The sequence below is a fragment of the Sorex araneus genome, chromosome 2 (assembly GCF_027595985.1).
Source record: "Sorex araneus isolate mSorAra2 chromosome 2, mSorAra2.pri, whole genome shotgun sequence".
NCBI classification, from domain to species: Eukaryota; Metazoa; Chordata; class Mammalia; order Eulipotyphla; family Soricidae; genus Sorex; species Sorex araneus.
The window spans coordinates 193,420,281-193,447,928 of NC_073303.1; the positions used below are offsets into that span (position 1 = coordinate 193,420,281).

At 40.7% G+C, this 27,648-nt stretch overlaps 1 protein-coding gene across 5 annotated transcripts in view; it reads right to left on the minus strand.

Moving 5' to 3' along the window:
* The window catches only part of GRIK1 (glutamate ionotropic receptor kainate type subunit 1), a 464,627-nt gene that overhangs the window by 60,192 nt on the left and 376,787 nt on the right, over positions 1–27,648 (minus strand). For 3 of the 5 annotated variants that reach the window (XM_055127266.1, XM_055127262.1, XM_055127264.1), the window contains 2 exons: positions 5,397–5,504; positions 3,193–3,237 (listed from right to left, as the gene is read on the minus strand). In XM_055127266.1, the coding sequence (XP_054983241.1) occupies positions 3,193–3,237; positions 5,397–5,504 (153 nt within the window). The remainder of the gene's footprint in view (positions 1–3,192; positions 3,238–5,396; positions 5,505–27,648) is intronic. The other 2 variants (XM_055127263.1, XM_055127265.1) reach the window with 1 other exon arrangement.

A 27,648-nucleotide genomic window follows, 5' to 3' on the forward strand; every position in this document is an offset into this window, starting at 1 on the left:
CCTTCCCTCCCTCCTTCCCTCCCTCCCTCCTTCCCTCCCTCTTTCCTTCCTTCCTTCCTTCCTTCCTTCCTTCCTTCCTTCCTTCCTTCCTTCCTTCCTTCCTTCCTTCCTTCCTTCCTTCCTTCCCTCTTACATCCTTCCTTTCTCTCTTCCTTTCTCTCTTCCTTTCTCTCTTCCTTCCTCTCTTTCTCTCCTTCCTTCCTTCCTTCCTTCCTTCCTTTCTTCCTTTCTTTCTTTCTTTCTTTCTTTCTTTCTTTCTTTCTTTCTTTCTTTCTTTCTTTCTTTCTTTCTTTCTTTCTTTCTTTCTTTCTTTCTTTCTTTCTTTCTTTCTTTCTTTCTTTCCTTCTTTCTCTTCTTCTGGGCTTACTCCTGGGTTTATGCTCAGGGATGACTTTAGGTACTGCAGGGGATCCAACCAGGGCAAGCACCTTGATATTTAGTACTGTCTCTGGGCATCTGGCTTTGTTTCTTCTATGACCACCATGAAAATAAAAGTGTGTGTGTGTGTGTGTGTGTGTGCGTGTGCCTGTGCATGTGTGTGTGTATGTGTGTGTGTGAAAGAGAGAAAGAGAGATTGAGAGAGAGCACGCAAGATGATAGAGCACAAGCTAAATAGTCCACTGGCTTTACCAATTATTAAAGCGAATGAACACATTCCTTGATGGATGAATGTCTATTTTTGAAGAAGCAAGATATATGATTTATGTGTGACTGGGGGTGGGATATAGTTAACTAAATGACTAGACATCTAGCATTTGAGTCCTGTTCTCTAATCTCGGAAGAGTAACTTCAGGAAGCAAAACCTGAATTTTCAAACCCGTCTAACAAAAGCAGACAGCAGCAATTTACCAGTGAAAAGTGGTGGAGCGGGGGATCTGATAATTTGTGGGGAAGCACACTCAAAAGCTGCATTGTCTGGTCCTGCTTTTTTTTCACTTTGTAAACTAGCATGAGTGAGAAACCATGTATTATCTAGGACAGTGGAGGGAAGCATTGGAAAATGAACATCCAAAATGACAGGAAGCAAACATCTGTTTTGAAAGTGGTACAGCAAAAGGGAGTCTAGAGAATGCTTAGTATTAATCTTCCAAACATGGAGAGTGATTCACAGAAGCTCCCAATCCAAAATTACTGAGTGAAATACCAGGTAGCTAGAGAGGGTGTACCTGTTTCCTGTACCCTGATTTTTATTTGTTTGTTTTTGTTTTGGGGTCATATGCTGTGATGCTCTGGCATTCCTCCTGGCTCTGTGCTCAGGAGTCACTCCTGGTAGGCTCAGGGGATCAAATCTGGGATGGCCATGTGCAAAGTAAGAACCTCACACACTGTCCTATTGTTCCAGTTCTGATCAAGGTCCTCTTTAACCACAAGTTTTAGTGAAAGGATTTTTATGTCTTTGATTTGGGAAGAATTTCGGGAAGACTTTTCTATCCTGAAAAAGAGAAGCATGCAGAGGAGAGCTTTGGAATTTGAACACTTTGGCGGCCAAACACATTGGTGCTTAGAGGCTACTCCTGGTTCTGTGCTCAGGAGTCACCCTTGACATGCTTAACTGACCATATGTGGTGCTGGGGATGAAACCAGGATTTGGCACATGCAAGACAAGCACCATAACCCTTGTACTACTTCTCTGGCCCTTGAATTCTCCTGCTCCCTTCAATTTTTTTTTTTTAATATGGAGTTTTGTTGGGAAAAGGACAATATGTCCTTTGTGTCTATTAGACATCCTAACCAGATGACGCACATTGATCATCATAAACTATTGACAAGCAGTAAAACACACAAAACACACGAAACAGTACACACAGTATACACAACTTACGCTGATTAGGTCAGGAAGGAAGAGGCACAAAGGCATAGAAGGGAGCAAAGGCAAGAAGTTGCATGCCTCAGAAGTTGTGGTGGGGGGGGTAATTGTTGCAATGTAATGACAAGGAAAGGACACATCCCTCCCCTGTGTATAACTTCAGAGTCTGGATTCTATTCTCTAGATGGCTTGGTTTAAATTAACTCAGCATTGCATAAAGCGCCCGGAGTCTCAAGCTGGATTAGTGTAATAAGCTCCTTTTTTTGGGTGCCGGTTAGTTTTTCTCTATTTACTAGCAGCAAAGAGAGGAGATTGCCTTCCCCATGCCTTTACTAGCCGCATTCACTGAAGATTAAAACAAGGTTATTAAACCTTCTTCTTTTTTTTTTTACTTAAAGGATTTTTTTTTTTAGCTCATCTACTGAACACTACCAAGGGGGTGATAGCGTTTTGACCATAGGGAGTAACTGTTTATCCTTTCTGTGACTTAACTGATCATTCAAAAGATAAAAGTAAACCTTACACAAAATCGTTCCAGATGGGAAATTTGAAGTCGTTTCAGGTCCGTTCCCTCAGTCAGGGATATTTTAGAAAGTCATTTTCAAGGGAGAGTTAAACAGCCTGTTTTCATATCCCTGGGATAGTTTCTTGATCCGACTGCTTCTAATGTCTAACATTTGCTTATGTAATACATCTATGCATATTTCTTAATGATATGATACTGTACAATAAGCTACGAAATCGGAGCTATTATAATTTGCAAGATAATATCACTTCTTTTCCAAAGTCTCCTAATGTGTTTGTCCTCTGGAAACTGTAATTCCAAAACCAATTGTGAGGCAATTGGCAACGACAAAGACACCATGCAGAACAAAGAGAGCTCAGAAGAAAAGAGACTTTCTGAAAAATGGTTCCTATTTTGTGGTGGTGACATTGAAGGAGCTGGTCTATCATTTAGAACCTCAGCTTATGTGACCTGTCTGGTGGATGAAATCTATGGTGGTTTTCATACCCCTCAGGGGGGAATTGTGATTTTAGAGGGAATATCTATGGATGGTGTCTGCTTCTACTTTCGTCACCTGCTTCTGGTCCTAACACACTGATCCTCCCAGAGAGACACAAAAATATCTTTGAGAAATATTAAATTCATCATTAGTGAATCCGTTGCATGTCTGTTTTCAATTCATGGGTAATATGGCTGAGAGACAATTTATTTGATCACCCGTTGTCCACTATTGCCTTGAAACTGCAGTGGGATGTTTGCTATTCTGGCAAAACCGGAATGATGGCAAACCCGGCTTAGACTTTGCCAGCTCTTCACCCCTCTCCCAAAAGTCCTACTTTTTTTGTTTTTGGGTTTTTTTTTTTTTTGATAGAGTACAAACCTTCTTCCACACTTTATATAAGCGTTTAGACACTTCGCCAGCAGCCTTGGTTTTCAGAAAGAAAAATAAAAATAGCACTTCATTAAAAAAGAGCATGGCACCCAGTAGATATCATGATATGCACAGGGTTAGTGGTAAAATTCCCTACGAATGTTTGGAAGCTTGCTTCTTAACTCATCAGAAACCCTGAGAACACGTAAAGAGGCAGGATTGGGTCTCACAGAAGTTACTTCTGCTCAGTGAGTTTTTCTCTTCTTCTTTCATGCATCAAAAAATGACTTCATGTTCTTTCGTGCATGCACAGTGATGCTGCGGAGTTCAAAGGTCCTTTGAAACCCACTCAAAGCATTTATAACAAAAATATTTACACACACACACACAAACACACACTAACTTTGCACGCATGATTCCTAAACAAGAAGAAGGCATGCTTCTGGTGATTTGTTCGATTATGGACTTCCAGGCAATAGAATCTTGAGTGTGGTGAGAAAATAGGCTTTCCCCCCACCTCCTAACAATTGTCCCTGTGGATTTTATTATGGTGACAGGAAAATATTGGGCATTTCCCGCCCTTGCCTCATGAGTGAGCTGGGTTGGTTTTGCCCACTGCCTTAAAGCTTTAACAGCTTTCTCAGAAACTGAGCCCAAGTCACCTGAAGAAAGAAGAAGAAGAAAAAAAAACTGCGAACAATGAAGAGATAAGAAACAGATTGCGAAAATGCTCTCCTCTAATTCGATTTTGCCTTTGATGGAAAAACACACCAATAGAGTGTGCATAATATTGCAGCGTATAAATAGCTGCACACATATAACAAAAGCTTGATCTCCTTCATCATCCATCGGAGCCAAAAAAGATGTCTCCTTAACAACGTTTTTTTCTCCTCCTTCAGTGCTGTACATTAAGGGAAGTGGAGGAGGGGAGAGGCATGCATAAAAGAGCAGACATTGTTTTTCCCTGAAATGACCTGATGGCTTTTAGCTCATAACAGGTATTCCTCTGTTATTCTCAACCCAGTTCCATTTTATGGGGACTGGGTGGATTTAGAGTGCTGTGTTTGAACACGGTCAACTATAGACAAGCGAATCACAGGGAAAACCAGGAGACGGTTCGAGACAGAAGGAAGTAGGGGCAGCGCGGGGAGGAGGCATATTTCCCAAACTGTAGGCTAATTATTTATCACAAACATTTTGACACCAGTGGTCACCCTCTATTGCATTCAACTTAATTAATCTTGGTTTATTTTAGTGAGGTGATTGATGGGTGAGTGGGTTGGGGGGGGTGGGAGGCATAGTTAGAACCTAAAAAACAAAAACAGAAAAGAATATCTCAGTTAAAAAAAGCAATAGTGCAGAAATGAGAATGTTATTTCATTTTAAAAACCAACCCAATGACTTCAATTATGTAACTGTTTCCCACGGCTGCTCTTTCATATGAAATATACCTTACGGTCCACTACAGTGAAGTAAATGTTAGGTTATAGAGTGCTGATGTTCAGACAGTTGTTTGGGGGTTTTCAAACATCTTTTTTTTTCTTTGAGGTTCTGCAGGGCAAAACAATAACGCTACATGAGAGTTAATTAATTCCAGTGACTAGTTATGGATACTCTAGTTGGTACGATTAATTACACCGGAGAGCCAAAATCCTTTAAAATTATTGTTACTATGAACATTATTATCTAAACAATTACTTTTGCATTGTTCTTATTTGTGACTAAATGGGGATTTAAACTTTGAGGGACTGAGAATCCTATAAGAGAACTCAACATTAAAATCATCTCGAGGACTGATTTCCTCCTAAAATGAAGTTTGTAAGACTGGGTTGCTCCTGTAAGCCTTTCTCTTGCCCCTTTATTCTGCCCTTCCATCACCAACATCAAAATGGGATGCCATTGAAATGATTTTCCGTATAACCCTTGGATGTCATCCCAAAGACAAATTATTGACAACTTCTCTAAATCTAAACTCAGTTGCTGAAAGACTTGGAGAAACGGGGTAACAATATCTACCTATAGAGTCACACCGATAAACATAAGAAAGAGGTAAGAATTTATTATTATTACTATTAAGGACCATAATACAATGAAATCTAGAAAACTGTCTCTAAAGAACCATGTTTAGAGTCTCATCGTCTTACACGGCCATGCAATTAAAATGTTTAAGCAGTTTAAACAGTGCTTTTGATTTTACTTTTTAAATTTATTACCTTTTCAGTTCCTTCCTCTTTGAGACTAATAATATCCAGATCAAAATCCTTCCTCAAGCCATCAGTTTTATTGAAGGTGATACGCCCAGTCAAGCCATCCCACCGAGTCTATGGATAAAGGAAATCAAGAAGAATGTGGCATTACTGTTTAACACTCATCATAATGCTAACACCATCCAACCTGTAATATCTCGAAGCCGTCACAGTATCCAATTATTCAGTTCCAGCACCGTGTTATAACCACTGCAGTGGTTCAGTAACCCTAGAGCCGAGCACTTTACTGTTTTATTAGCACTCATTTACTTTGTCACTGCATCTCAGCATCAGTCAAATCTGTAATAGTGGCAATTGGAACGAATAGTATGGGAAGAATGCAGGTGAAGTCATCTGCACATGGAGTAAACAAAGGCTTTGCAGTCTTAAGATGCTGTTTTCCAAGGTCAATCTTCAGGGGATGGGCCCTCTCGTTTCTGTCTTCTGTGTAAAGGAGTTATCCAGTGATGTTACCCAATTTTTTAACGGTGTTTGTAATGGATCCAATATCATGTGCCCATGATGTGAGTTTGCTGTGGCTTCTTTTGTGGCATGTTTTTGCACCCTTGGTGGCCTAACATAACAGAGGAGTAACCTAGAAGCGAAAGTCAATCTAGTATGTCTGGGAGAAGTATATGTTGGAGCTCTGCTGAAGATGGGGAAGTCTGTATCTCATCTCTTCCTGAATTGTTTCCTGTGGCCGCCCTAGTCCACCGCTGTGGTTATATCAGAAACCCTGCTTTTCTTCTTTGTCTGTGTAATTTTCCTTACTCCCCTTTTAAAAGAATACTTGTAATTGTACCTACGATCGTGGCTAACAATTCAGCAGAATCTCTTTAACAGTTCAGCTTTGAAATAGTTCTGTGTTTAGTCTCACAGGTACTGGGGGGGATGGGGCAGTATTCCAGTGCCCATGGAATGCCAGGGCTTTTCATATGCCAGGGGTATGCTTTCTGCTGCTTGAACCTACCCTCTGCTCTCACAGAGTACTTTTTAACCTTGTAAACTTGCATTTACAAAAATATTGACAGGACCCAGTGATTAGGACATAGCTATCTTAATGGGGAACCACTATCTTCATGGGGAACCACTATTACACTATGCAATTTTTAGAACTAAAATTCACAGATCTTTGCCCTGTGAAAAACACACATTGATTGACTGTCATGGTCTCAAGGCTCTTGAGTTTCAACCTTTCCTTTGGGAGGGGTTCTCCCAAGCGGTGTTCAGGCAAACGGTGCTCCTCTCCAGGGTTCTGTGCTAAAGGGGAAAGCAGTTCAATGCAAGAACCTGAGAATATGTCTGTTGAACAAATTCACTGCTTTGGAGGCAGACAAATGCAGAAGAAAGATTATAAAGTTATCACCACGAATGAGTTTGAATATATGAAGAATCATAGCAGGCTACTTAACCTGAACCTGATTTCTCTTGAGTTGCAGTGTTTGATTCATGCAGGGGTGTGTGTGTGTGTGTGTGTATGTGTGTGTGTGTGTGTGTGTGTGTGTGTGTGTGTCTGTGTGTATGAGATTGAGGAAAGGGGTAAAAAGGAGATATTTATATGAAACACAATACAATTCTTTATATTTTTATTCTTGTTTTATTTGGGGTTCATAGGCAGCAGTGCTTAGGGCTTCCTCCTAGCTCTGTACTCAAGGATCTACTCCTGGTAGACCCAGAAGACCATATGGGATGCCAGGAATCAAAGTGGGTTGACTGTGTGCAAGGCATATGCCCTATCCACTGTAGTATCTCTTTGATTCCTCAGAATGCAATTATTAACACACTGTAGCACTGTAGCACTGTCCTCCCATTGTTCATTGATTTGCTCGAGTAGGCAACAGTAATGTCTCCATTGTGAGACTTGTTACTATTTTTGGCATATCAAATACGCCATGAGTAGCTTGCCAGGCTCTGCTGCAAGGGAGGGATACTTCTTGGTAGCTTGCTGGGCTCTCCAAGAGGGATGGAGGAATTGAACCCGGGTCGGCCGCAAACAAGGCAAATACCCTACCTGTTGGGCTATCGCTCCAGTCCATTAACACACTAAAAGCATTGAAGACACAAGCAGTCTTAACAATTGTTATTTTTAAGCCATATTTTATTTTCCTTCCCTGCATTAAAAACTTTAAAAGTTTAACTTTTATTCCTTCAAATGTCAGGAATTTACATGCCATAGTCTTTACTAATTTTTTCTGTATTTTAATTTACAAATCAGCATCAGATTCAAGATTCTAAAATGTACTTTCCACATTCAATTTCCATCAGTACATAGAGAACGTAATGGATTCATGCCCCCATACTAATTAGTTTAAACCTGACTTTTCATGTGAATTTGTGATGGTTGATTGTGTGTGAATCTGACTGCATGATCGACTACTCAAATATATGCTCTCTGCATATGTCTGTGAAGATGTTTCTGTTTGAATCAATAGACATAATAGAGTGTATTCCTTTCTTTCCTTGTGGGTGGGCATCGTAACCCCTTGAGAGTTGGAACAGAATGAAGAGACATGAGAAAGAACAAATTGGCTTTCTCTGGCTAATTAAGTCCAACCCAACACTTCGGAAGCCATGAGGCCCAAAGGACAATATTTAATTAAAAAAATGTTTCTGTCAAGGAGTCAGATTGGGGGTTGTGGGAGGGTAGCTAGGGTCTTTGGTGAAGGGATGGGATCACAGGGTAGTGGAACTGGGATGGGAACATTGTGTGTCTGAAACTCTATTATAAATATCTTTGTAAATTGCTGTGTCTAATCAAACAATTGAAATCAATTTTAAAATATCCTCTTATGAAGTGTTTTAGCATATAACAAGATGACATAACAGCCAGTTGTTTCAAGTTTTGTCTTGTTCTAATTTGTTCCGAAACAAATTTTTAACTCTTTGCATATTTTACTTTTCTGTCACTGTCACTGTCATCCCGTTGTTCATCAATTTGCTCCAGCGGGCACCAGTAACGTCTCCATTGTGAGACTTGTTGTTATTGTTTTTGGCATATCAAATACACCACAGGGAGCTTTTCAAGCTCTACCCTGTGAGCGAGATACTCTCAGTAGCTTGCTGGGCTCTCCGAGAGGGACGGAGAAATCTAACCCAGGTCGGCCACGTGCAAGGCAAACGCCCTACCTGCTGTGCTATTCCTCCAGCCCCTACTTTTCCTTTACTTTTCTATATCCCTTAAATTTCATCCGCTTTATTTTCTCTAGCTTGAAAATTTAAAAATCATCTTGTTTAAAAATGATAAAAATGCCATTAATTGGGACCCAAGAATGGATTTTAGCTTTTAAACTACCATGTTTCTATGAGTCTCTTGCCAGAGTGCCTGGCTGTCTTCCCCAGGGCCTCTCGGAGGGAGTGGACTCCAGCTTCCCTCCCCGCCCTGAGCAGAGCTCCCGGCAGCCGAAGACCTCCCGAGCCTAGCCACAACCGTGATCAAGGCTCCTCTCCACACATTTGGATGAGCCTCACGCATGAAGGTACTGGCAGAGGAACCCAGGTGTGTGGGACCTGGGGCTGAGACCTCCAAGCCTGCTCGGATCTGGACTGGGCCTCTTCCGCCCAGATCCCCCATTTTCCAGTAGCTAGGCGGTCACACCCAGGGACTGCCCCCGGCACCATGTAATCCCACCAATGGCCAACATCCAGAGACTTAAAACCAAACTCTGGAAAAACGGCTGCATGACATCTTATATCCTAGTTCTCCCTCTGGGAGAACCTGGCAAGCTACGAAGAGTTTCCTGCCCACATGAGAGAGCCTCGAAAACTCCCCATGATGTATTCATATGCCAAAACCAGTAACAATGCTGGATCTCATTCCCTTGACCCTGAAAGACCCTTCAATGCAACATCGTTAGGAAGGACAAGTAAAGAGAGGCTTCTAAAATCTCAGGCTTCTAAATCTCTAGAATGAATCGAGATGTTACTGAGACCGAGAAATTCGACGATCAACAGGATGATGATAATGATGATGATGATGATGATGATGTTTCTATGTAAACTGATTTAATAATTTTATTCTCTTTATAGGCCACAGATGAATGTTATGTTAGGTGAGGATTTTGAACAAAATGAATTTTAACTTCAGAACTAAACAGCTTAAATAGCTTAGAGGGTCTTATGTCATTGATAATAATTCATTAAGCACTTATAGTCTGCAAGTTGGGTTATAAGATACAACTGCTATCTTCAATTTGTTTTAGAACTCAGACCCTGAGCCACATTCATATAAGGCATAGACTTTGCCACTGAGCTATATTCCTGGTCTTATCCTTAAACTTCTAAGGTAAAACACCTTTGATTGAGGCGAAGGATTAGTGCAGAACTTGGCTCAACTGTTTTCTTTCTTATTTCGTTGGAAAATATTTATCGATTTTCTTTTCCATGCTGAGTACTCTTTGGGAAGACAGCACCTAGAAGATGCAATTTAGTAGGGACAAGTGCCTTAAGGTATTTCAGTGAAGTACTGTGAAGGTGACAATAAAGATTTGCACATAGTAATTACAGGAAGAAGTGCTGCTAAAGATCCTAGAGGAAAGAGAAGCATGGGCTCCCCAAGGATGAGAAGCTCCCTAAGATTAAATGCATAAAATAATACACACATGATGTTTGTCCTGGGTCCAAACTGTAAGGTAAGGAGTGATGAGAAATGAGCTTGCAAGTGCAAGTAGGAGCCTGTTCCTAATGGTGTTATTTCTCACACCAGTTTGCTAAGATCTCATTCCTTGGGCTTTTGGGATTCACTGGTATGTTGTAAGTCTAGAACTGTCATGGTCAGCTATGCATTATAGGGAGATTATTTTTGCAGAAATTTTGGGGAAGATGACACAGAAAAGGTGACTGTAATCAGGGGTTGGTTACCACAGTCCCCATAGAACAAAATTTATGATAACCATTTTATATAGTCACATACAAAAATAAAACCAGCCTAACCCCTTTATCTCTTACTATCCTAACAGCTACAACATCATGGACTGATGGCATTAGCTTTAGAACAGGGTGGGTAGATTTTCTTGAAGAAAGCATTGTCATTAGAGTTCTTGTGCAGAGATGATGTTACGGTGGGCCAGGAATGTTTCTCAGCTGCAAAGCACAAGCCTTGCATGACTGAGACCTAGGTTTAACCTGCAGCATGGCAAAAAAATGCTTTATATTGCATTATAGAATCAACTCGTTAGGAACAAACACAATGAACTAAGACTCATGTGCTGGTTACAATTCATGTGGGGTGTACATCATGACAAAAGTACATCTGATCCTTTAATAGTGCTCGAAGTTAAAAAAAAACAATGCATGAAAATGATGCATGCACAGAAGAAAAAAGAATATGTCATCTAGATAGTCAAAGTGCATGTGAATTTCTTAGGTCCTATAACACATGAAAAGACACATTTCTTTAGACACTAGAACCTCATCTCCCGACTTTATGTCTAGGGAAAATCATAATGCTAAATACTATTAGCACTAGCTGTGAGAAAGATTGTATATGCTTTCATAGCCAGCAGTCACACCCATTGTTATACACGTATGCAATCATATTCTCTGAATTGGACCAAAAGGAATTACTCTAATATGCAGCTGTCCTGTTGTGTATTTCTAACTATATTTCCCTGCACTGCAATTTTCCTTTCTTTAACATCATAGTCCAAACCTACTTTCTGTATTCCCACCACTATTTTTCTGTTTTTGCAAGTCACAGGCTGGTTTTCTGCATTAATATTTTGAATGAGAGTCACTAAATAAGTGACTGTTGCATTAAGCAATAGTATCTATCTGAAAATAGAGATATTTTTGTGGAGGGGGCAGGGTATATGCTTAGTTCTGTACTCAGGAATCACTCCTGGTGGGTTCAAGGAACCGCATGTGGTGCTGGGGAAAAAATCCAGGTTAGAAGACATAAGGCATGTTCCCTACCCACTGTACTCTCTGGCCTCAAATAGAGAAAAATCTGTCTAAAATTGTTTCCAAAGAAATTTCTGCATTAGTCATTTTTGGAGCCTCTTCATTCCTCTAGAAATGCACAGTTCTCACCCTCCTGATCTGTTTTGAAGGAAGTAGTTATCTTCATTAGGTTCTTCAGGAATTTCAGAAAACTTTTTCCTAGAGCAACTTTTTCTTTATGGGGCTCATGCTATGAGTAAATTCTATACATTGCCTGGAGTTTATGGAGCTCTCTGAAGATATGCAGAATTGGGAACATTTATCTCCTGATGTAGCAGCTTGCTCATATTAGGGTCTTAAAACCCAGTTCAGAAATACAGTTTCATTTCCACTAAATATATCGATTGTGTCCCTTTGTTTGGATTAAGTTGCATTGGTTTTTTTCTTAAATTTAGTGTTGCAATAACTGGTGCAGAGTAATTCCCACTTTTGCTTTTTGCTCTTTGCTCATCTGAGAGGCAAAAAAAAAAAATTCCCTTTTCACACTCTCACAATGCTTCCTTTCCTGCCTTAATATCTATATCTAGTTCTTTACTGAATTGAAATATCTTTTCACCTTCAAAGTCATTTCTTTCACTGTCACATTGTCTGTGTCTTTCCTGCTTCTCATCCCTAGGTGAGCAATTTTATGCATGTTCTAAGTGGTTTTATTTGCAAGTTAATTGTTGATAAGCATTTATTAATCACCAGAGAACTATTGATTAGGGTTTCTATGCATGATTAATTCTAGGATGTACTGAGTTAGAGCCATAAGGAATTCATTTTCTGGGACAGGCTGAAACATATACAATTTAGATAATTGTATATAATTATATTATTCATAATTACAATTTTCTTGCCTTGTGTAGAAGTATTTGCACAGGAGACAATTATGGTATGCTTAACTAAAAACAATACTTTGTTGTCCCTATTTTAGGAAATAGCTTTAATTTGTACCCGTATTAGCTGTCTTGACAACAACTATTTAATAGCAGTTGAATCATGTAGTATGACTTTCCCCACTTTTTTGCTCTAAGATTTTTCTACAGTCATGGAACAGAAATCAAGTGATAAAACAAGTAAAGCAAAAGGTTCTGTTAATGTATTATTTGTCATTAACACTTGCTCAAGATTATTTTTATTGTCAAAATAAAATATGCATATGCCATTTATTGAGGAAAGTAATTAGTACCTAAGTCTAGGATCTTGTAATAGTCAGCTTTTAAATGCAGTTGGTTATGATGATTTCGTTCCCCCTACAGGGAACTTAAATATGTAAAACAACATAGAATTCACAATCCACTTTCCTAAAATGTTTTCTGACACAGCCATTCCTATTTGCCACAGGAAGTAAATTGTTTCCTGTTGGATGCTGAAGAATTCTTTTGAGAGAAAGAGCGAAAGCTTTATAGTATATGTGTTACTTTGAGAACATAAACAACCAACAATTCTTCATTTGTTGGTGCCTATTAGAAACTGTAAGAATTCTGCTAATAGAAGGTTTGTGGTAACTGCAAAGATTGCCCTGTGGTCTAGCTCTTAGCAAGGTTTTAAAATCCAGTTCAGAAATCCAATTTCATTGTCCTTGAATATGTCAATTGTCTTCCTTTGCCTGGATCCTGTTGCAGAGATTTCATTCGATCTTCTTTGAGAAGTAGAACAAGGAATAGAAAAGAACTTGCTTTAAATGATGATTCTATTTACTATGAAAAGTTATCAAAACAGGAAAAATGCTAGGGCAGGAGATGGCTCAGTGGCAGAGTGCTGACCCTGTGGGCTGGATATCTCAAGTGTGGTGCCCAGTTCTGCTCCTCAGCCTGTGCGCTTCAGCAGACTGCAACCAGTGTGTGTGAGAAGCACAATGAAAGCATGAGAGCTCTAGTGAGTACCGAGAGACAGGGAGTGTGCTTAGACCCCCTGTTCATCACACTGTATCACTGTACTACTGTCATCCCGTTGTTCATTGATTTGCTCGAGCGGGCACCAGTAACGTCTCCATTGTGAGACTTGTTGTTACTGTTTTTGGCATATCGAATACGCCATGGGTAGCTTGCCAGGCTCTGCCATGCGGGCCAGATATTCTAGGTAGCTTACTGAGCTCTCTGAGGGGGACAGAGGAAGTGAACCTGGGTCGACCATGTGCAAGGCAAACGCCCTACTGCTGTGCTATTGTTCTAGTCCAGTTATAAATATATATATATATATATATATATATATATATATATAGACACTTTGTTTGTGGGCCACTCCCAGGGTGCTCAGAGGGCCATAAGGGATGCCTGGGGTCAAACCCGGGTTAGCCATCCACAAACAAGAGACTTCACCTCTCTCTCCAGTCCCTACTGCAACTTTAAAAGCAAAGTGGGGTCTCCCCATTAACTGGGGCCAGCTCAAAAACAGCAGTTAAGGGGGAAAGCCAAAGGCAGATTCCCACATTGAGGAATTCTACATTGTAACAACTGTAAAGGCCTAGGTGTCCAACAGAAGCTAAACAAGGCTGTAAAGAATTAATCTGCATATGGGCTGGAGTAATAGCACAGCCGGTAGGGCCTTTGCCTTGCACCCGGCCAACCCAGGTTCGATTCCCAGCATCCCATATGGTCTCCTGAGCACCGCCGCCAGGAGTGATTCCTGAGTGCAAAGCCAGGAGTGACCCCTGAGCATCGCAGGGTATGACCCAAAAAACGGAAAAAAAAAAGAATTAATCTGTATCACAGAGAAGTATGTAATCAGATTTGTTTGGATCTATCAGCCAAGATTTGTTTACACTAGAACAGTCTGCTTTCCTTTTACTTACCAGCCCTATGGTGTTCGGAAATTAAATTCCTTTGTCCAACATTTTCTTTATTTTGTGTCCTTTTTTTGGATCACTCACAGCAATGCTCAATTGCTCAGGGGTTCCTCCTGGCAGTACTGCGGACCATGTGGGATTCTGGGGATCAAACCAGGGTCCACCACGTGCAAAGCAAATGCCCTATAGGCAGCACTATCGCTCTGGACCCATTTATTCTGTCGTTACTGATTTGTATTTCCGATCGGATCTGGATTAAACATATTGCATTTTACTGTCTTATTTTTCTGAGTATATGCACTGTATGTCTTTTTTCCATCACAAGGATATATCATTTTCAGTTTCCTTGGAACTTATGAAAATTTACTTTTGTATTTTTCATTTGTTTCTCAAACAAACAAAACCAAACTAAATAAAAAGTGATCAAAAACATCCTCAAAAGAAAATCAGTTCTAGAGCAAATGCCCAACAATTTAAGAATTTATCTTTAAGGGCTGGAATGATATAACACAATGGGTGGGGCATTTGCCTTGCGCACGGCTGACCCGCTTTAATTCCCAGCATCCCATAGGGTCCCCCGAGCACTGCCAGGAGTAATTCCTGAGTGCATGAGCCAGGAGTGACTCCTGTGCATCGCCGGGTGTGACCCAAAAAGAAAAAAAAAAAGAATTTACCTTTGCTAACTATTTCTGTGAACTTTGTCCTTTTTAGTTTTTTCCCCTCTGATCCTTTGATTGTGAGTTTCAGCAGTCTGTCAGTATAAGAGCATCCGGACTCTTTCATAGACTGAGTGATTTCTCTTCCATAACTGACTTCAGAGACCAGTGTCCAGTCTTAGGATATGGGGCTCTCTCCTGTGTCATCAGGGAAGCACTTGGTATCTCCAAATCACTCGTCCTTCACCAGGCCTAGAGACTCATGGGTCCTTGGTTGCAAGTGTAGGGTCGAGGACATTATGGGGAACATAGCCTGTGAATCTGATTTACATCTGACCCCAAAGTCATATTTTCCTGATGACAGCAATGGTCAGAAATATGACACTCACTTGTTTCTGATTCTGTGGCAACCTTTCAGGTGGATTATGTAATATAGTTTTATATCTTTAGGGTGAGATGATGACTAAAGATAGGGCTAGTCATTTTCTTTTGTCTAAGCAAGATTATATCTCAGGATGGCTGAAGAGATGAACCATGCTATTAGTTTGGTCCAACGAGATCTTGTGTTCTATGCTTACTTTCAACCCTTCAGTAAGACTGGAGAACCACACTGCAAGTCTCAAGGGCTTGGTCCTCTCTCTAGAAACGAGAAAAGCCTCCTTATCTCATGTGGCATTTATTTTCACCTGACTAAAACATTAGAAAATTAGATTATATAATCTCACAGAAAAAAGGGGCTTTTCTTTCAGTTTACATATTTGTATTTAATTTACATATTGATATTGATGCTAAGGGCTGGAGCGATAGCACAGCGGGTAGGGCATTTGCCTTGCACATGGCCGACCCGGGTTTAATTCCTCTGTCCCCCTGGGAGAGCCTCACAAGCTACTGATTGTATCCCGCCTGCATGGCAGAGCCTGGCAAGCTACCTGTGGTGTATTCAACATACCAAAAAACAGTAACAACCAATCTCACAATGGAGACATTACTGGTGCCCGCTCGAGCAAATCGATGAACAACGGGACAACAGTGCTACAGTGCTACTGATGCTAATCCCAGAATTCCCATAAAAGAGAAAAACAGCAATTTTAACATTTTGTTCCCTTTAAAAGTCACAATAAATGCTGATTCAACAGCATTTTTATAGGGGCCAAACCCAGAGGTGCTGGGGATTGGGAATAGGTCACTCCTAGTGGTTCTTAGTGGTCACCAGGGTTAGACCCAGTGGTATTGGCAGGACCATCTTGGGCTGAGGGTTGAACACAAAACCTGCACATGCAGAGCATGTCCTTCTGCCCTTTGAACCGTTTTACCTTCTCCTATGTAATTTTTTTTTTTTTTTTGCTTTTTGGGTCACACCCAGCAATGCTCAGGGGTTACTCCTGGCTTTGCACTCAGGAATTACTCCTGGTGGTGCTCGGGGGACCATATGGGATGCTGGGAATCGAACCCGGGTCGACTGCATACAAGGCAAACACCCTACCCGCTGTGCAAGGCAAATGCCCTACCCGATGTGCTATCGCTCCAGCCCCTGTAATTATTTTTGTATGTCAAGTAGCATCTAAATTTGGGTCATGCTAAAAGCGTATTTATTTTTATTATACTGAAAAAGGTGTTCAAAGAAGAAATATGTGGTTCTAGGGAGTTGTATTGTTTATAATGGGCTACAGTTCGATTTACAAAGCAAATAGAAAATTTGTGTCAAATTGTGAAAAGGTATAGTGAACAGAAAACTAAGAGTATGTAAAGGACACCAATTTGAGTGACCAGAACTTTGTTTGCGTGGAGTGTAATATCTGCACATGATAAGTGAATACAAATTTATCATTTGTGAAAAAATGACTGTTTAAATTATCTTATTAAGACATATATTGTCAATCATAATTCTTTTATGCTTAAAGATATAAAATTGTTGCTAAAGGTTTTTTCTCTTTTAAAGAGAAAAAATACTCTAAAAATACTCTAAAACAATAGTTGTTCTTAGAGTATTTAGTTTGATCTTAACAATAAGATACAGAAGTTTACAATTTACCACCTAGATAATAATATCAGACAGACTTTAGTTCCATTGTCAACGATGGTTTCTGTTTTATTCTAATAGTGGAATAGTTGTTGGAAGAGTTTTCTAGAAGTCATAGTCTAAAAAATGTCCTTTTTCAAAAAATGAACATCTCAGAATCTCATGGAAAGTTGATGCCAGATACTCTAACTTATTGGTAGGTAAGGAATTTAGGAGGTTAGTGAACCGAAAAACTGAATCAAGCCTTAAAGGACTCTTTAAAGAAGACTCAGAATAGAAGGATTTCTCAAAGCCAAGAACTGACCCAGCATCTAGATGTAAAAGACAGAAAAGAATCAAATGAACTGCAGAGATAAATTTAACTGTGGCTGTTTGATTTAGAATATTACTAATAGGATTTTACATGCTCTATTAAGGGAGTAAGGGGATCCTTCCTTAGTTGATCTTTATCCCTTGGTGTAGTTCATTATATCACTGTCATCCCATTGCTCATCAATTTGCTCGAGCGGGCACCAGTAATGTCTCCATTGTGAGACTTGTTATTACTGTTTTTGGCATATCAAATATGCCACGGGTAGCTTGCCAGTCTCTGCCATGTGAGCGAGATACTCTTGCCAGCTTGCCAGGCTCTCTGAGAGGGGTGGAGGAATCGAACCCAGGTCAGCCTTGTGCAAGGCAAACGCCCTACCTACTGTGCTAATATATTTTTACATGCCATATTATTCTCTCTAACTCTTCCAAACTCAGTAATAATTTAACCATATTTATGACAGCGTGGCAATTTGCATAAAATCAGTAGGAATTTGTTTCCTGTTTTTGTCTGGACATAATTGAACAAACTGGTGATATAAATAAGGTCATACTAACATTGTTATATCTGAGAGCAAATCTCATCCATCTGGGCACAATAAGCTCATTATTAATATTGAGTATTGTTATTTGCTTGTTTCGGGGTCACACCTGGTGGTTCTTAGGGCTTGATCCTGGCTCTGTGCTTAGGGATCAGTTCTGGTGGGATAAGGGGACCATACGGGGAACTGAGGTCTGTTGCATGCAAGGCAAGTACCCTACCTGCTGAACTATCTCTTTGACCCAAGAAAACGTATTACTCATATGAAGAAGGAAATCCAGAAAGTTCTCTCGCAAATTGCTCTGGTATGTTACGTGGTTTCAAGAATGCAGAGATCCTATTAGAAAGATCTAGGAATGCTCTCTGTAATCACAAGGATCTTTCTAAGAAGGAATCAGAGAGAAGCAGAGGTTCATAATGAATGCAGCAAAGATGCAAGGACACAATTAGATGTGCAGAGAGAGAATTGTTTTCACTCAGCAGCCAGAAATGGCAAGGGGACTAGTGTTCCTCTAGTAGGCCCTGAATGAACCAGCTTTTGATTTTAGTCTAGAGAGATTTGTGTCTGACTTTAGGGCTTAGAGATCTAGGAATAAATTGGATTCAAACTAAACCATCGCGTTGGTGGTAGTATAAGTTGCAGTAGGAAATATGTGACTTGGAGTAAAAGGGTCACTCAAAGACATAAAATATATGTCTTGGGGTAAAGACAAATGCAATCAGAGATTTCTCTTGAAATTTTCATCTGAAAATTAATTTTCTGGTTTGGTAGCTGCTTCAAACAGTATGACTGGCCATACTTTACAAAAAGGCTTGTATAGTTAATCATAGATCTAACTGCAGGAATCTGACCTAACAAGGTCCAGACACAAGGCTTTCTGTAATGTGAATAATCCTTGGAGATTGTTTATGTTAGCAGAGGGGAGGGTTCAATAAATGATTTAAAACTTGGAAACTAAACAGAAAGGAACTTCATTTACTTATGTTGGTGTATGGATCATTGTCTAACAGGCCCACTAAAGTTTTATGTTAATTTGCAGGTTATTGATCAATAGAGATACAAATATCTCATGTCTGGTACAAAAGAGAACCATAAAGTGTATGGTTTTATTGCCCTGAGAACAACAGTTTTTCCTCTAACAGCACATTTAGTTCAGTTAGCCTCTCCCAGTGGACTGTTTCATCACTGTTCTATAAATCTACCTTTTTTTTGGTTATTGAATCACCGTGAGCTAGTTACAAAACTGTTCATTATTGGACTTCAGTCATACAATATTTCAGCACCCATCCCTTCATCTGTGTACATTTTCCACCACAAATGTCCCCACTTTCCCTCTCAATACCCCTTCTTCACCCAGCCTACCTCTACCTCTATGGTAGACTTTTATTCTCTTTCTCTCTCTCTCTCTCTCTCTCTCTCTCTCTCTCTCTCTCTCTTTCTCTCTATCTTCTTTTGAGCATTATGGTTTTCAATACAAGTACCGAGAGGTTATCATGTATGTCAATTTACTTCCTTACAGTACTCAGTTCTTGTTCACAGTGATCATTTCCAACTATCATTGTCATAGTGGTCCCTTCTCTGGTCTAACTAAGGATGTTTAATAATCACAATTCAATCAACATAATATACCATAAAATTAAAAGAAAAAGTAAAACCATATGATCATATCCATAATATCAATAGATGCAGAGGAAGTATTTGACAAGATCCAGTACACATTTGTCATTAAAAAAAATGCTCAGCAAAAACGGAGTTGAAGTTGATGAACTTTCCTCAGTGTAGTCAAAGCCATTAACCACACACCCACATCAAGCATTATTATCGATGGGGAAAATGTAAATCTACTTTGAACCAGTGTTGACATCCTGTTGGTTCTGTCTTTTAAGAATTAAGTAAATCTCGGGGCTGGAGTGATAGCATAGTGGGTAGGGTATTTGCCTTGCACGTGGCCAACCCGGGTTCAATTCCCAGTATCCCATATGGTCCCCCGAGCACCGCCAGGGGTAATTCCTGAGTGCATGAGCCAGGAGTAACCCCTGTGCATCACTGGGTGTGATCCAAAAAGCAAAAAATAAATAAATAAATAAATAACATTTAAAAAGAATTAAGTAAATCTGTGGGTTTGTGTTTGTGTTTGCTTTGTATTTGCATGAAAATCAGGTTGATTTCTTCACAAACATAGACACTGGCAAATTCCAGGTGGGAAGCATACAGGTTGTATCAGATTTGCTCCTTAGAGCAGTCAGATAAGGGAAGTGTGTCCTTACAGCATGATGCGCCCAGTATAAGAGAAGGATGCGGTCATTCGGTGGGGGAAAGTGCAGAATTTGGAACTAGATGGCAACCCTCTTCTTTCTCTTTCTCCACACTGAAGTTCTATAGAAAGGGTCATGCTAAAGAAACTCAATCTATGTGGAATAATTTCTAGCATTTTAAATGCTCACATTTGAATGGCACATATCAAAAATATTGGGATCGATCTGTGCTGGTGGGGGTCTGGTGAAAAAGGAACGCATCCACTGCTGCTGGGAATGTGTGGAAAACAGTAGTGAGAGTTCTTAGCAACATTAAGAATTCAGGGGCCAAGAGATAGTATAGCAGGCAGTGCTTGCCTTGCACACAGCTGTCCCAGATTCAAAGCCGGCATCCCGTATGGTTCCCTGATTCCTCCAAGGAGTGAAGAGTGAAGAGCCAGGAGTTAGCCCTGAAAACCTTCAACTGTAACCCCAAACTCCCCAAACTGAGCTGCCATATGACCCAGCAATTTCACTTCTAGGTATGGATGCCTAAGACACAAACTAGTCATTCAAAATGACAAATGCACACCATTATCCATTGCAGCATCGAGTACAATGGCTAATATATGAATCAACCTAGGCATCCAAAAACAGATGAGTGGATCCTGAGGCTGAGGGATAGATATACAATAGAATACTAAGCAGTGGAAAGAATGATGAAATCAGGTGAATCACTGCAACTTGGATGTAACTGGAAGATATTTGTTGTTCTTCAGTCAGAAGAACAACAAACACAGGAATGTCTCACCTATATGTTGTTATATAGGTGCACTGATGAGGGGATGCAGGTATTCAATGGGGATACCTAGATCACTGGACTGGAGCGATAGCACAGCAGGTAGGGCATTTGCCTTTCATGTGGCCGACCTGGGTTCGATTCCTCCGTCCTTCTCAGAGAGCCCAGCAAGCTACCGAGAGTATCCTGCTTGCACGGCAGAGCCTGGCAAGCTCCCCATGGAGAATTTGATATGTCCAAAACAGTAACATCAAGTCTCACAATGGAGATGTTACTGGTGTCCTCTTGAACAAGTGCTACCTAGATCACCTGTGGAGAATGGCAACAGGCACCAGAGCAGATAAGACTTGTCCTGCATAGCAGATAAGACCTGTCCCTGCATAGCAACCCAGTAGGGAGTGTCTGGGTGCATTTGATAAGCACCAGGTATCTGGTCTTGAGTCTCATCCCACAAGAATTGTCACTAACTGCATTCCTAAATATAGCATCTAGCCCTGATTGGGCCCAGGCAAAGCAGAGTTAGAAAGGTGACAGGTCAGTAATGCTAAAGTTTATGTGACTGGCCCATCCTCTTAAGCCGAGACCCTCTATAAAATATGGGTATATTTGGCAATAAAGTGAGCGGCCATCTGCTGTCTCTTGGAGTGGTTTCTCCATGCACCCATCATCCTTTGACCCACGTCTGCCCAGACCCGGTGTGCAACATATCTGGGCACATGGGGGAAAAGCTGGTCCCCAACAATCACCCTCGACCCCGTATTATAGGAAGGAGAAGGGCAGGGAAGAAAAAAAATGGAATGAGGAAGTAAGAAGAGGTGGATAGGAAGCAATGGGGGGGGGCAGGGGACAGGTGTGAAGGGCATGGATACACAGGTGGGATAGAGGGGTGATAAAGTTATAAACCCCCAAACACAGAGTCAACCAGAGTGAAAGGATAAGATTCAAATACAAGAACCAGTCTAAAAATGTATGCCAAGGTGGCCTGCTGGGGAAGGGTGGGGATGGGGTTGACAGGAACCTGGGGACACTAGGGAGGGAAGCTGACACAGGTGGTGGAATTGGTACTGCAGCATTTTATTCCTGAAAGTCAAATATGAGTAACTTTTAAAATCATGGTGTCTTCATTAAAAATAAAATAAAAAGTAGAAAAACTAATCCTCATATTTGACCGTGCTTGAGTTACTAGAAATAACATTGTGTTTTGTTTTCTTGATTTATTTCTTGAAGCAGGGGGGTGGGGGGAGTTACTCTTAGAAGTGCTCCGGGGAACGTGTACTGCAGGAGATCAAAGTCAGCATGGGGCTGGAGCGATAACACAGCAGGTAGGGCATTTGCCTTGCATGCAGCTGACCTGGGTTCGATTCCCAGCCTCCCATATGGTCCTCTGAGCACCGCCAGAGGTTATTCCTGAGTGCAGAGCCAGCAGTAACCCCTGTGCATCGCTGGGTGTGACCCAAAAAGAAAAAAAAAATCATCATTCCTGCATGGAACATGGATGATCCAGCCATTTGAGCCACATACCCCTACACCAAAGAAATCATTGAAAGTTGAAAGAAAATAAGAAATTCAGCATTAGAATGAATTTCCTTACTCACTCACAGGCATGTCTGAAACCTGAGTTGCCCAACTTGATTCAACTCAGATCTGTGAGGTTCAGTTGAGAGATGCATGCTTCTTCCCTGACACCCCACATCATGCTTCTCAGTTTCTGTGCTCCATTAGTGCACAGAGCACTCTCTCCTGAGAGTCAAAAGCACATAGCTAGAAACCAAAAACACTGCCTGAACTTTCTTTGAATTCTCTGTTAAGGTTCTTTTAGTTTGATATTTGTGTTCTGCGCTTGGACCACACCTGGCGATGTTCATGGCTTACTTCTGGCTCTGTTCTCAGGGAATCACTCCTAGAGATTACTCCTGGCTCTGTGCTCAGGGAATCACTCCAGGGCTCAAGGGACTGTATGTAATACCTAGGGATTAAACCCTGCTTGCCCTCATGCAAGGCAAGCTCTCGAACTCTTAGACTCTCTCCAGTCAGCATCTTTGTGGCAGTGGACATACTGTGTTTCATCTCATCTTTATTTACTTTTATCTGGGGAGGGACAGGGGGAGGGGCGGAAGGGTAGGCCATACCCATCAACGCTCAAGGCTCCTGCTGGCTCTGAGCCCAGGAGTCAGTCCAAGCTGTAATTGGGTGACTATATGTGGCACTGGAGATTGAACTGGAGTTCGTTCCATGTGCGGTAAACGCCTTCACCCCGGAGCTACACTGTCTGCATTATTAGTATCAGGATTATCATCCCGATGAATGGTTATCAGGGTTCAGAGCAAGGGGAGGTCCAGAAAGTGCAGGAGCTCTTGGTGTGATGTTAAGTTTGGTTGCACAGTCTTCAGTTCCCCCCCCCCCACCACCACCACTCTTCACAGCTCTTAGCACCCTGTTCTGCTTGTTGACCAGTGGATAAAATGGGTGGCCACTGGGTCTTACTTTCCAAAATTCTCATTTTGGATTTACTTGTATAGGCTGTTCATAAATTTTGTACTCTAAATATTGTTGACATTTGATGACTTCACGTCTAACTGTAAGAGTGTGAAATATATCTTAAAGACCTTTCCCCCCACTGGATCTGGAGAGATAACACAGGGGTTAAAACACTTCCATTATATGCTGTAGTTTGCCAGGTTCTCTCAGAGGGAGAAGTAGGTTATAAGATATCGAGCAGCCGCTTCTCAGGAGCTTGCTTCCGGATGCTTGCTTTTAAGACTCTGGAAGTTGGCCATTGACAAGATTACAGGGCACTGGGGGCAGTTCCTGGGTGTGACTTCCTAGCTACTGGGAAATGGGAAATCTGGGCAGAGGAGGCCTAGTCCCGATCCGAGCAGGCTTGGAGGCCTCTGCCCCGGGTCCCACACACCTGGGTTCCTCTGCCGGTTCCTACATGCGTGAGGCTTGTCCGAACATGTGGAGAGGGGCCTTGAGCATGGCTGTAGCTAGGCTCCGGAGATCTTCAGCCACCGGGAGCTCTGCTCGGGGCGGGGAGGGAAGCTGGAGCCCATCCTCTCCGAGGGGCCCCGGGGATGACAACCAGGCACACGGGTAAGAGACTCTCTGCGACACTCTCTTCCGGGAGCTTGCTTTTAAGTCTCTGGATGCTGGCTGTTAACAGGATTACATGGCACTGGGGGCAGCTCCTGTGTGTGGCAAACTACTGGGAGTTTCCTGCCCACATGGGAGAGCCTCCAAAGGTCCCCATGGTGTATTCATATGCCAAAACCAGTAACAAGCTGGGTCTTATTCCCCTGACCCTGAAAGAGCCTCCAGTACGGCATCGTTGGAAGGATGAGTAAAGAGAGGCTTCTAAAATCTCAGGGCTTGGACGAATGGAGATGTTACTGAGACTGCTTGAGAAATTTGACGATCAACAGGATGATGATGATGATGATTATATGCAGATGACCTTGGTTAAGTCCTGGGCATCCCATACAGTACTCTGAGCACTGCTAGAAGTGACTCGAGTGTGGACTTAGCCCTGAGCACAGCTTAGTGTGTTCCAAAAGGCAACTTTTTTTTTTTTTAGTCTACCCAGAGTATTCCGCCCGCACAGCAGAGCCTGGCAAGCTACCTGTGGTGTATTCGATATGCCAAAAACAGTAACAACAAGTCTCACAATCGAGATGTTATGAATGCCCGCTAGAGCAAATCAATGAGCAACAGGATGACAGTGCTACAGTGCTACAATTATCTAAATTACAGGGCACTCTACTTTTTGAAACTTCTTCCTAGATATCTCTGAAAATTCCCTTCTTTCCCTTTTAATTTTTACAAAATGTTTAATTTTTCTGTTTCTATGAGATATCAGAGTATCTTCTTGATTATTCTGAAGTAGTGACAATGCCTTAGATTTTCTAAGGCCTGCCACATGGCAGTATGTGACAGAATCAATTTGTGGTTTAATATGCTAAATGGAAAATGGGAAAGGTTTGAAGAGAAATAGGACATTTATTTAATGTTTTAAAATTGATTGAGATTCTGTGACTTATAGAATCTGATACCGTGAAATAGGAAATTTGGTGAGAATAAAAATTGATATACTCTCATTGGCCCAAGTCCCCCAAATATTATATTGAATTAAAAAAATACTGCTAATATACACTTCACTTGTTTTCATATAATGTTCACAAATGATTTTTAGCTATAAATCTACCCTCATAAATAAAGTGCATTCCAATATAATCAGAGCTCATATTAATTGTTAACAAGTTTTAAATTCTGAGCATGATGTTATGAAAAAGAGCTTGACTTTAGAATCAAATATTGTGGGTATAAATATTGATTATCTTTGAATAGCTTGGTAACTATAGACAAGTTATTTAACTTCTTCAAGCCCTATTTGCAAAAATTAATACTGTCTTCACCTAGTTATCCTAAAGATTCAAAGAGATAATGCCTCCGAGAACTTACAGCTTACATCTGACACATGTAAGCTCAATACAAATTCAGTTCCTTTATTATCTTGACCTAGTTAAGAATTCCTTAGCTCTTCTCTAACTCAGAGACTTCTTATTTGTAACAAGCCTTATTTTATCCCAGAACCATCCTTTTTTGTCTCTTGTCAGAGAAGAATGATCTGCCTTTCTACACCATCGGTTGTATTAGTGTGCTAATTTTCAAATTTTAATGAGCACCAATTTATAGTGCTATGTGTTTGAGGTGGGAGTGAAGGACCTGGATTTTTTCTTTACAAGAACTCCACTAGGTTTTTCTGAAGGTCTTTACACTGTACTCTAAGAATGACTGTAACATACCCAAAGCTTGTCAACTGCATATTACCTATTTGCTGACCAAGTCCACAGTCAGCTATCAAGCACAGAGTTTGGTTCTAGTTCTAAAGGAGTGCACTCTGTAATTATAGAGTAATTATTATCTATCTATCATCTATATCCTATATATTTCTTAACATCACAACCATATCTACCCTATCATATCTATTTATCCATTTATAGAACCAATAACATGTATATATGACTGTACATATGTATACACATAACTGTATTCCAATCTACCTGCTTATTTATCCAAATAAATATATTGTTTAAAAACAAATGTGGGCTGGAGAGACATTACAGTGGGTTTTGCCTTGCACAGGGCCAACATGGGTTCAATCCTGGAATCCCATATTGTTTCCTGAGCAGTTCCAGGAGGGATTCCTAAGTGCAGAGCCTGGAGTAACTCTTGAGAATTGCCAGGTGTGGCCCCTAAACTACAAGCAAAAAAAACTATAATAAGATATCCTCAAATAAAACAAATGAGTGGCACTCATAAAAATCTTGGAGAATTGAGAATAGTGAGCTAAAAAATGAACTGATACAATGCATTTACTTTTTAGGATATTGTGAAGAATGAACTGGTGATTGAAAATAAGCAGGCAGAACTTTAAAAAAAAAACTATAGTCTTGAGTCTCAGTACAGTATTAATCTGTTGTATTTGTCTGACAAAACCCTGGCGTATACTAATTGGATACCGGATCCCTAAATTCTAGAAGTTTTAGAAATAATATAAACTCTCAGGAAGAAATTTTCTGGTATATTGAGATCATCATCATCATCATCATCATCATCATCATCATCATCATCATCATCATCATCATCCTGTTGATAGTCGAATTTCTCGAGTGGTCTCAGTAACGTCTCCATTCTTCCTAACCCTGAGATTTTAGAAGCCTCTCTTTACTCATCCTTCCAAAAAATTTTGCACTGGAGGCTCTTTCGGGGTCAGGGGAATGAGATCCAGCATCGTTACTGGTTTTGGCATATGAATACAGCATGGGGAGTTTGTGAGGCTCTCCCATGTCGGCAGGAAACTCTGGGTAGCTTGCCAGGTAATCCCAGAGGGAGAAGTAGGCTATAAGATGTCACACGGCCACTCTTTGATTAACCAAAGAAATCATCTTCCTTTGAAAAAATAATTTCTGAGGCTTTTCATTTCAATTATTCTTTGATATTAAGTTTGAATCCCACTAGAGTATGGTTGTTTGACTTAATGACATTTTAAAACAATAGTCACAAATTCTGGGTGAAAAAAAATTGCTCGGTGCCATACTTCAAAGTTGTCAGTTTCAAAATTGCTTTATAAGGAACACAACATATATTATACTCACTGCCTATCGTAGAATAATTAAATCGAAATGGTAAAAGTCAATTGTTTTTATATCATTACAGTCCAATTGAATCATATTAATTAGAATAGGTTGGGCCTGTTCTCATTTAGATTAGCTTAGATTCACTCTTGCTCTTGGTATGGTGCAAAATTTACTATCAGCCATCATTTAACAAACCTTTTAAAATAAAAAGGACCAATTATAAAAGATAGGCTTTGCAGATCTCTAATTACTGAGCTTCTTTGAAAGTATATTATTGGAAATACACCTCCGGTTAAATTTTTAATCTTGTTATTACTGCTGCATTAAAAATACATAAAACATCTTTCTGAGAAGTGGAACCTGGTAACAGAGGGGCTGGAGTATTGCTGCAGCTTAGCAATGAAAAACCGGTGGGTGAACTTGCTTCTTATTCACTTGAAGCCTTAGTCATCTATGTTGAAAGCCAGTTTCTTGGTCTTATACTTGACCAGTGACAGCAATATTTGCACTTATTAAATTCTTTTTCTGATGCCAATTTTATTTTATTTGGGAGTTCTGAGAAAGGGGAAGGAGGGAGGGAGGAAAGGATAGGGAGAGGAAGATAGGAGAGAGAGAGAGGGAGAGAGGGGAGAGAGAGAGACAGAGAGATGGAGAGACAGAGAAAGAGAGAGAGGAAGAGAGAGGTGCCCAAGAGAGACCTCTGGCTTCTCCAAGGACAGAGAGCCCCTGTTCACATCCCGGGCAGAGAGAGCCCCATATCCCAGTGTGGAAGTTGAAAGTATCTATCTCAGGAGGATGGGATGAGGGCAGCACGC